This window comes from Plecotus auritus (assembly GCF_963455305.1).
Source record: "Plecotus auritus genome assembly, chromosome: 12".
NCBI lineage: Eukaryota > Metazoa > Chordata > Mammalia > Chiroptera > Vespertilionidae > Plecotus > Plecotus auritus.
This window is the reverse complement of record NC_137778.1, coordinates 31,408,913-31,420,073: the sequence shown is the minus strand read 5'-3', so window position 1 is coordinate 31,420,073 and position 11,161 is coordinate 31,408,913. Positions and strand designations below refer to the sequence as shown.

At 41.1% G+C, this 11,161-nt stretch overlaps 2 protein-coding genes and 1 pseudogene across 3 annotated transcripts; 1 reads left to right on the top strand and 2 right to left on the bottom strand.

Moving 5' to 3' along the window:
- Nucleotides 1-338: 338 nt before the first annotated feature.
- Nucleotides 339-974, bottom strand: LOC308237187 (small ribosomal subunit protein eS6-like; the record flags this gene model as incomplete). Its single annotated transcript, XM_080647752.1, has 1 exon — nucleotides 339-974. Exon 1 carries the CDS (start codon nucleotides 948-950, stop codon nucleotides 339-341), a length of 612 nt encoding a protein of 203 aa, XP_080503878.1. The 5' UTR covers nucleotides 951-974.
- Nucleotides 975-7,647: 6,673 nt separating this feature from the next.
- Nucleotides 7,648-7,809, bottom strand: CTXND2 (cortexin domain containing 2; the record flags this gene model as incomplete). The annotated part of the gene is made up of 1 exon (XM_080648484.1): nucleotides 7,648-7,809. The coding sequence occupies one exon, from the start codon at nucleotides 7,807-7,809 to the stop codon at nucleotides 7,648-7,650; it is 162 nt and encodes a 53-aa protein (XP_080504610.1).
- Nucleotides 7,810-9,081: 1,272 nt separating this feature from the next.
- Nucleotides 9,082-10,935, top strand: LOC308237277 (large ribosomal subunit protein uL4-like; annotated as a pseudogene). The gene is made up of 2 exons: nucleotides 9,082-9,101; nucleotides 9,828-10,935. The product of its transcript is annotated as a large ribosomal subunit protein uL4-like (transcript).
- Nucleotides 10,936-11,161: the final 226 nt, after the last annotated feature.

The window sequence follows — 11,161 nt, the reverse complement described above, 5'->3', positions numbered from 1 at the left end:
ATCCCCACCCCTGCTCCTTTAAGGTAAAACAATTTAGTTTTCTAGCTTGTACATACAAAGTCATGCGTATGGATTTTTGGGGGGAGGGTGGGTTTGGGCATCCTTTGAAGTCAATAAAAAGGATAAAATTTGTCTTTTTGACAGTTGCATAATACTTCATAGTTTGGCTAAACCTTATTTAGAAAATTTTTTTTTTTACATTTGCTCTCCTTTATTTGTTAGTTACAAAATCTCATTTTTGACTGGACTCAGACTTAGAGGTAGAAGCTCTCAGAGAGGACAGTCTATGTCTCTTCACAATCTGCTCCTGGCGTTTTCCTTTGGCCTCCTTCATTCTCTTAGCCAAAATTGTTCTTAGTACGTTGTTTTTTCAGAGCAATACGCCTGCGTTTGTGCTGCAGGACACGTGGAGTAACAAGACACTGAATCTTGGGTGCTTTAGTCCTAGGTTTCTTACCTTCTTTGTTTAGAGGCTTTCTCACAACATATTTTCGGACATCATCTTCTTTAGAGAGATTGAAAAGTTTGCGGATTCTGCTGGCTCTTTTGGGCCCCAGGCAACGAGGCACAGTCCCAGTGAGACCAGGAATATCTTTCTCCCCTTTTTTTACAATGACCAAGTTGAGAACACTGAGATTAGCATCCACAATGCAACCCCGAACAGATTTGCGTTTTCTCTCTCCAGTCCTCCTCGGTCTGTAACAGGAGTGCCCCTTACTCAGCAGCAGGCGGACTCGGCCATGGGTCAAGACACCCTGCTTCATGGGGAAACCTTGTTTGTCGTTCCCACCACTGATTCGAACCACATAACCCTTCCATTCTTCACCCAGAGCGTCGGCAGCAACTTCTGTGGCCATACGCTTCTCATAAAAGGTACGAAGTTTGCGTTCATCGTCCACTTCAATGTGTTTCTGGCAGCCAGTGGCTGGGAAAGAGATGTTGAGCTTCATCCTGAAGCTGCCAACAGCCTCGGAGGCGCCACGAAAAAGAGCCCTTATTTAGAAATTTAGATTAGTTTCAGTTTTTAGCCACTACAATAGACATTAACATCCTTTTGAAGTATACTTTTATTTCTGTGGAAGAGATTTCTCAAAATGGAATCTGGGGGGGTGGGGTGTAGTATTTTTTTTTTTTTCATTTTAATAGAATCTACTGTCAAGTTATTTTTCGAAAAAGTTGAAACAATTTTTACTCCCACTAGAAAATCTCTGGAAGTATTTATTTTCCCACACCTTTATTAAGACTGGATGTTAACTGTCTAACTTGAAAGAATTTAGTATGTGTTAAAGTAGTACCTCTATCAGGATAGACTAGCTTATATTGCAGCAACAACTCCAAAAGCTTAAAACAAAAAACAAAACGTATAATTCTTGCTCATACCTCATAATCATCTCTAAAGAGTTGGCAGTGTATCTCATGATAGCTACTCAGGAACCCAGGCTTATGAGTAATCATGCCAGAAGGAGAGAAAGCTAGAGGGTCTCACAATGGCAATTAAAGTGACTCAGGACACTTTCAGTTACAACTCATTGGCCTGAATGAGTCATAAGGCCCTGCCCAGCCAGCCACAAGGGGCCAGGCAGACAAGGAGGGAGAACCAGGTGTATTTAATGAATCAGCACTATTGACTACCATGGTATTTCATTATTGCTTTAATTTGTTCAGCAGTCTTTACACTAAGTGCACCTGACTTCATTAAAAAATATAAACCACCACCTGCTATGTAAGACTGGAAACAGGGACCAAGCAGCCAGGATTATCAAAGTCCTTGAAATTCTCTCCCGCTGACCACACATTCATCTCTGCTCATTTCACTTATCCACCAGTTTCCTGGGGCCATTCTAAGTGCCTATTTCCTATTGTTATGACATCTGGAATTTAAGTACCGAGAAGCGAAGGGCTCCTCTAGATATTTGAAATTCAGCATCTTCAAAATGCATTTCATCATGGTATTATCTTCTAATCTGAGCTAAAATTTTTGGACATAAACTACCTATAAAACACACATTTACACACAAAATATTTGAGTATTTACTATATACCAGGCACTGTTCTAAGCACTTCACAGTTATTATTTAGTTCTCACAATAATCCTATGAGGTAGGAACTATTATCGTCTCTTACTGGATGGGAAAACTGAGGCACAGAATTAAATTTCCCAAAGCCATAGAGCTAAAAGGTGTCAGAGCCAGGCAGTTTGGTCCTACAGCTTTTTTGTTTTGTTTTGAAATCCTCAGGTGAGAATATTTTTTTCATTGAGATAGTGGAAGGGAGGTGGGGGAGGGCAGGAGAGAGAGAGAGAGAGAGAAACATCTATGTGAGAGAGACACATCGATTAATTGCCTCCCACACGTGCCCAGACAGGGGCCAGGGACAAACCTGTGACCGAGTTATGTGCCTTTCCACTTGTAAGTTATCTGTGTATATTCCTGTCTCCTCTGTTGGGTTATGATTAACTCAAGGCTGAGGTCCTGTCTTTTTCCCCCTGGCACCTGACATATTGCCCTATACATGTGCTGTTCTGTAATGTGTGATGATAAAGGGAAATATTTGCTTTGCCCTGATTATGTTTCTATTAGTTACTTTCAGCTCCCTGATGTGTGTGTGGGTGGTTTGGGGGTGGAAATGGGGAATGTTGAAGAGAAACAGGAGCTCTTTGGAACATCATATTACAGTCTGATTTCTTCGTTGTCCTGAGAAGGCTGAAGTGATCAGACTGGCAGAAATCAGCAGTGGAACTCAAGTACAATCAGAGAACTTGTTAAAGATTCTAAATCTCTCTCTGGGCCACTAAGTGTGTACTGAATAAGAATCTGATTTTTAATAAGACATCCAGGTAATTTGCTCGCTGTAGGAGAGGCGGGTTTGAGCTGTGTAATCCTGTCTAGGACAGGGCCTTGATATTTAGGGAACCAAGCTGTGGCTTTGTTTTTGTTAAGTTCTGAAGACTATATACCAGGCACTGTTATAATATGGCCAGAGATTCAGGCCTATTATAAATGGCTCACATTATTAAAATTGAAAAATTATGAAGGTAGACACTTCATTGCCAGTTTAATAATATCATCCTATCTAATAAAAGAGTAGTATGCAAATTGACAGTCATTCCAACACACAAGATGGCTGCTCCCATGTGATCAAAGATGGCTGCCCGCATGTGGACACAAGATGGCCAGCAGGGGAGGGCAATTGGGAGGGACCAGGCCTGCAAGGGAGGCCAGTTGTGGGCAATCAGGCCAGCAGGGGAGGGGAGTTGGGAGGGACCAGGCCTGCAAGGGAGGGCAGTTGGGGGCAATCAAGCCTGCAAGGGAGGGCAGTTAGGGGTGACCAGGCTGGCAGGGGAGCAGTTAGGCATCAATCAGGCTGGCAGGAGTGTGGTTGGGGGTTGATCAGGCTGGCAGGCAGAAGCAGTTAGGGGCAATCAGGAAGGCAGGCAGGTGAGCAGTTGGGAGCCAGCAGTCCTGGATAGTGAGATTGGTAGGATAGGGCTTAAACAGGCAGTTGGACATCCCTCGAGGGGTCCCAGATTGGAGAGGGTGCAGGCTGGGCTGAGGGACACACACCCCTGTGCATGAATTTCATGCACCGGGCCTCTAGTATAATATAATAAATAACTGATACACCATTTGGAATACTCAGGTTGGGTGTGCTCAGCACATTCATTTCTTTTTTTTTTTTTTTTTAAATATGGAACGCTTCATGAATTTGCGTGTCATCCATGCGCAGGGGCCATGCTAATCTTCTCTGTATCGTTCCAGTTTTAGTATATGTGCTGCCGAAGCGAGCACTCAGCACATTCATTTCTATAATACACTGTGATACATTGAAAAATCACAACCACATGCTCCTTAATACTTGAACATGAGATGTTATAGCACAGGGCCAAACCCTTGGAATGCCAAATGACCCTTTCCCTGCAGACAGACTTAAGGGAAATTAGATAATAAACTAAAGGTTGCTGAGTGACCACAGAATCAAAACAAAAGAAGATAGGTATTAAAAACCTCAAGAGGTTTCAGGCATTAGGAAAATAATGTAAAGGAGCAAAATGGGTTGAGTGAGAAGTGTGGCTACCTGGGAAATATATATCTCACCTACAGGAAGCAGTTGCGAGTTAGCTCCAGCTAATTTTTGTCCTGTGTGATCGTTACTATGTTGCCAGATCTACAATTTTCCTAGTAAACATAAAAATCTGTATTTTTATATGAAAAGAGTTCTGAATGTTGAAAACTAATTTTAAAATTTTATAAATATTGCAATACTTTCTTTTATTTTAAAAATATTTTATTGATTTCAGAGAGGAAGGGAGAGGGAGAGAAAGATAGAAACATGAATGATGAGAGAGAAAATCATCACTTGGCTGCCTCCTGTAAGCCCTCTCTGAGGATCAAGCCTGAAACCCGGATATGTGTCCTGATTGGGAACTGAACCGTGACGTCCTGGTTCATGGGTTGACGCTCAAGGTACAATCCCAAGTGATACCCACTGAGCCACACAGGCCCTGCAATACTCTTCAAATCAGCAATTCAACCTCTAGGAATTAAACTACATACCTTTGAAATTGTATACTTTAAATATACACTGAGTGGCCAGATTATTATGATCTCCGAACACATAATAATCTGGTCACTCAGTGTATATCCTATATAATAAAAGGCTAATATGCAAATTGTCCCCTCGACCAGGAGTTCGACCAGCAGGCAGGCCAGCCAACTGCCCATGTCCCCTCCCCCTGGCCAGGCTGGCCGGACCCCACCCATGCACGCATTCATGCACCGGGCCTCTAATATATATACTGAGTGGCCAGATTATTATGCGTTCAGAGATCATAATAATCTGGCCACTCAGTGTATATACCTTTGAAATGATATAAATGCTAAATTATCTTCTGCAAAATTTTTTAAAACAGCAAAATATTCAGAAACAATGTAAATTTTTATCAGAGGGGATGGTTAAAGAAATTATTGCACACCAAACAATAGAATACTCTTCAGCTGTGTTTTTTTAAATTTTATTTGCTGATTTTGAGAGAGAGAGAGAGAGATAGTGATTTGTTGTTCCACTTATTTATGCATTCATTGGTTAATTCTTGTATGTGCCCTGACCAGGGTTTGAACCCACAACCTTAGTGTATCAGGATGGTGCTCTAACCACCTGAGCTACCTGGCCAGGACCTTTTAGCTGTGTTTTTTTTGTTGTTTTTTTTTTTTTTTTTAACGTAAGAAAGCTTGCCCTGGCCAGGTGGCTCAGTTAGTTGGAGCATCGTCCCGTACACCAAGAGGTTGTGGGTTTGAGCCTCAGTCATGGCACGTTCAGGAGGCAACCAACTGATCCATCTTTCTCTCTCGCTCCCTTCCTCTCTCTCTAAAATCAATAAACATATCCTCAGGTGAGGATTAAAAAAAAAAAAAAAGCTAAGGAAGCTCTTTGTGCATTGATATGGCGTGATATTCAAAACATTAAATGAGAAAAGTAGGTGCAGAACATTTATATAACACCCTATTGTTTGTGTAAATTATGGAAGAAATACATATTTTTTCTTACATTACATAAAATATCACTGGAAGGAGACAAGAAATTAACACTGGCTGTCATTGAAGAGGGCAAATGGAGGGTGGGGGCAAGAATTGGAGGGAGGGTTTTCACTGCACACCATTTTATACTTTTTGAATTCTGAAACATGAAAACATGTAACTTATTCACACATATTACATTAAAAAGAAAATGTCTGTAAAGACACACATATATGCAAAAACAAATTGTCATAACAGCAGTTACCTCTGGAAGGAAGGATTGGGAAACAAGGCAGTGTCTAGGAATTTTTTGCATATTTGTTATCATCAGCATCATGTATTGTATATTAGCTTCCTGTGATCATCGTAACATATTACTATAAACTAGGTAGCTATAAGAAACAGACATTTATTTTCTCAGTTCTGGAGGCTAGAAGTTGAAAATCAAGATGTTGGCAGGGCTGTACTCCTTCCAAAGACTCTGGGGAAAATCCTTCCTTGCCTCTTCCAGTTTTGGTGGCTCCAGGCACGGGTTCTTTAGCTGTGGTTGAATGACTCCAATCTCTGTCTCCATCTTCACGTGGTCTTTTCCTCTGTCTTCCTGTGTCTTCTTCTCTTCTGTCTTTTATAAAGACAGTAGTCATTGGATTTAGGGCTCACCTGGATAATCCAGGATGAGTTTATCTTGAGATCCTTAATTATATCTGCAAAGACCCTTTTTCCAAATAAGGTCACATTGATAGGTTTTGGGGTGAGGACATGGACATATTTTTGAGGGTCTCTTTTCAACCAACCAAATGTTATTTTATAGATGAGGAAATTTGAGCTGAGAGAGATTAAGGTATTCAACCAAGGTCAAACTGGTCAGGGCTAAGCCCTTCACTTTTTCACCCAGGCCCCCAATTCCTCCTCACCTCTGGTAACTGTCATTTTGTTTTCTGCATCTATAAATCTGTTTCTGTTTTGTTTCTTCATTTATTGTGTTCTTTAGATTCCACATGTAAGTGAAATCAGAGGGTATTTGTCTTTTATTTCACTTAGCATAATGCCCTCTAGGTCCATCCATGATGCCACAAATGATAAAATTTAATTCTTTTTTATGGCTTAGTAATATTCCATTGTATATAAGTACCATCACTTTTTACCCACTCGCCTATTGATGGGTACCTGGGGTTGCTTCCATATCTTGGCTATTATAAATAATGCTGCAATGAACATAGGGGTGCATATCTCTTTTTAAATTAGCGTTGTGGGTTTCTTCAGATAAATTCCTAGAAGTAGAGTTGCTGGGTTATAAGATAGTTCCGTTTTTAATTTTTTGAGGACCCTCCTTACTGTTTTCCATAGTGGCTGCACTAATTTGCAATACCACAAACAATGCACATCTTCACCAATACTTGTTTGTTGATTTATTGGTGATATCTATTCTGACAGGTGTGAGGTGATAGCTCATGGTTTTATTTTTTAAAATATATTTTTATTGATTTCAGAGAGGAAGGGAGAGGGAGAGAGAGATAGAAATGTCAATGATGAGAGAGAATCATTGATTGGCTGCCTCCTGCATGCCCCACACTGGGGATGGAGCCCACAACCTGGGTATGTGCCCTGACTGGAATTGAACTGTGACCTCTTGGTTCATAGGTCGCAGCTCAAACCCTGAGCCACACCTGCTGGGTGATAGCTTATGGCTTTAATTTGCATTTCCCTGTTGGTTAATGACCTTGAGCATCTTTTCATATGTCTATTGGCCATCTGTATGTCCTCTTCAGATAGGTGTATATTCAGGTCCTCTGCCCATTTTTTAACTGGATAGTTTTTTGGGTGTTGATTTCTTTGTAAATTTTGGATAATAATCCCTTATTGATTTATCATTGCCTTAGTTTAATGTATGAGTTCAATCTGTCTCTGTCCACTTTTATAACCATTTCCCTGAATAGGAACAATGCAAACTGGCTTGTGTTTCATCCTTTTTATTATTCCTAATTCACACTCGTGTGCCTATTGTGGAACGCAGGAGTGAGAGGACTGAGAAACAGGGAGGTAAAATAATATAAAATCTGGATCACAATAGTCTGTATAAAAGATTTCAACTCTCCTGTGAGGGGGAGTCTACCAGGCTTTTTCATAATTCAGTTCAGAGATGGTTCTGTGGTTGTGAACTGGCCTCATAGGGATTCTTCACCAACTGGACACATCGAAAAATCATCACTGTTAGGAAAAGAAACAGAAGAACAACAAAGGCAATGGCAAAGCCTTTGTCTACATCAATAGTGCTGGACAGGCTTGAATCATCCATAGGAACACGCCTGTCCCGCTGTAGCTACCTCCTCAGGTATATCTTCAGACTTATCATATTCCTAAACAAGAGAGGATAAAGCAAGTTTATTGGTTTGTCTGTGTATGTATGTATTTTCTTAACAGCACTATGCGGAAACCAAAGAGGATTTGAAAAAAAAGGTCAGGCCCTAGCTGGTTTGGCTCAGAGGATAGAGCATCAGCCTGCAGACTGAAGGGTCCTGGTTTTGATTCTAGTCAAGGGCACATGCCCGGGTTGTGGGCTTGATCCCCAGTCGGGGGCATGCAGGAGGCAGCCAATCAATGATTCTCTCTCATCATTGATGTTTCTATCTCTCTCTCCCCTCTTCCTTCCTCTCTGAAATAAATAAAAATATGTTTAAAAAAAAGAGAGAGAGCCGAAACCGGTTTGGCTCAGTGGATAGAGCGTCAGCCTGCGGACTGAAGGGTCCCGGGTTCGATTCCGGTCAAGGGCATGTACCTTGGTTGCGGGCACATCCCCAGTGGGAGGTGTGCCGGAGGCAGCTGATCGATGTTTCTCTCTCATCGATGTGTCTAACTCTCTATCCCTCTCCCTTCCTCTCTGTAAAAAATCAATAAAATATATTTAAAAAAAATAATAAAATAAAAAAAAATTAAAAAAATAAAAAAGAGAGAGAGAGAGAGAGAGAGAGAAATAGCAAAAAAAAAAAAGTCAGCAAGATTTATTGAAGAAGTGCTTATGAAATGGATAAAGTTAGTATAGGTGACGTTCAAGATATGCACACATGTAAAAGCATAAAATATCTGCAGAATTTCTCAAAAGCAAAACATGAGCAAATATGTATAACTTGGAAATCAAATGGGGCTCCCTTGCCCTGCAAGATCCAGGAAAAACTGTCTTAAACATCCCAATTCTGTGTTAAATCCAAATTTTTCTCTAAGATATTTTTTTCAAATTCTAAGAGTACTTATTGTAACTAATTTGTTGTGGAGTCTAGAGATTGGCTGTATGACATTGTAGCTATAGTCAATGATAATATATTGTACACTTAGAAATTCAAGAGAGTAGGTCCCATGTTAAATGTCCTTACCATAATAAAATACAATTTACAAAAAAGAAAGGAAGAAAGAGGTTGGCCAAAGCAGCCTATGGCAGCAGAGAAAAGGGCAGAATTGAGATTGAATTGATCACAGAGGATTTTTTTTTTACTTGAAGCCCAGATATAGACCCCACAGATAGGGACCAGCCTAGGTGCTAGGATGAAATTATCTTAATAGAATGTGGCTGGACATGAACTTGGATTCAGCATTGTAAATACTAGCCAGAGGAGGGACATTGACTCTGAGGGATCTGCAGTTATATAACCCTAGGGAGGGAACTTCGGAGGGAACCATGAAAAACACATCTTGAGAGAAAGAGCCCTGAATATCATTGAAGCCAAGAGAGAGAAAATGCCAAGAAAGTTGCTTTGAAAAATGGTTTAATGGGTCACTTGTGCAGTGCATTTCAGAGCAGGGCCATGTGCATCATGGTGTTCCACATTTCAGTGGCTTCTCACTCCCTCCATCTATTAATATCTTTTTGGGCCTACTTCCAAACTCTCTCTCAAATCAATTTCTTTTCATTTATTTATTTTAAAAATACATTCTTATTTATTTCATAGAGGAAGTGAGAGGGAGAGAGAAATAGAAACATCAATGATGAGAGAGAATCATTGATTGGCTGCCTCCTGCATGTCCCACACTGGGGATTGAGCCCACAACCCAGGCATGTGCCCTGATCAGGAACTGAACCCTGACCTCCTGGTTCATAGGTCTACGTTCAACCGCTGGCTGGGCCAACTGCCTTTTCTTTATGCCTTTGGTCAGCACTGTACTATAGGCCATCAAATGCTAGACTTCTGCAAACACGCTCTGATTTGTTGAAAACACTTTTAATCCCTCCAAACCACAAAGCAATCTTTATTATTATTATTATTATTATTATTTCTAATCCTCACCCAAGGAGTGAGGATATTTTTTTTCATTGATTTTTAGAGAGAGTAGAAGGGAGGAGGGAGGAGGAGAGAGAAAGAGAAGGGAGAGGGCTGAGTCTTGGGGTACTGGCAGAGCTGTGGCTTGAATTTCCAGAGTTTGAGGTGGTGGGACTCATCATTCTGGCCAGGGTGCTTTTGGAAACAAGTGTTGTGGGGGCCACATGTTTGCACCAACCAAAACCTGGCGCCATTGGCACCGAAGAGTGAACACAACACAGCAGCGGTATGCCATCTGCTCTGCCCTGGCTGCCTCGGCCTTCCCACCACTGGTCGTGTCTAAAGGTCATCATATTGAGGAGGTTCTTGAACTTCCTTTGGTGGTTGAAGATAAAGTTGAAGGTTATGAGAAAATCAAGGAGGCTGTTGTGCTTCTTAAGAAACTTAAGACCTAGAATGATATATATATAAAAAAAGAGTCTATGAGAGCTGACAGGGCCAAAATGAGAAACTGTCATTGTATCCAGCTCAGGGGAACTTGCATCATCTGTAATCAGGCAATGGTATCATCAAAGCCCCCAGAAACATCCCTGCAATTACTCTGCTTAATGTAAGCAAACTGAACATTTTGAAACTTGCTCCTGGTGGGCATATGGGCTGTTCCTGCATTTGGACTGAAAATGCTTTCCGCAAGTTAGATGATCTGTATGGCACCTGGTGTAAAGCTGCCTCCTCAATAGTAACTACAACCTTCCCATGCACAAGATGCTCAATACAGACCTTAGCAGAATCTTGAAAAGCTCAGAGATCCAAAGAGCCCTCCAGGCACCGTGCAAGAAGATTCACCGCAGAGTCCTGAGGAAGAATCCACTGAAAAACCTGAGAACCATGTTGAAGCTAAACCCGTATGCAAAGACCCTGCCCTGGAACAGACCAAGAACCACAAGCTCTGGGTAGATAAAGCAACAGCAGTGCTAGAAGCCAAATCAGATGAGGAGAGGGTTCCAGGCAAGAAGCCTGTGGTAGGGAAGAAAGAAAAGAAGGCCATTGGTGTTAAGAAGCAGAAGAAGCCTTTGGTGGGAAAAAAGGCTGCAGCTTCCAAGAAACGGGCAGCTGAGACGAAGCCCACAGAAAAGAAATCCACCACAGAAGAAAAGAAGCCTGAGGCATAAACTAAATTTGTTTATTCCATAAAGGTCAAATCACTTTGGACAGCTAGTTTTGAATAAAAACATGATCAAAGGTAGTGAAGAGAAAGAAAAGAGTGTCAGCAGATTGGTAAAGAAAATCCAGAGTTAGTGGATTAAACAGGAAAGGGCAGTGAGAAAATGAAGACACTAAGATTTTAAATCATTTATGAGAAGTTCAACTAGGAAAGAGATAAGTAGAATAGCAGCT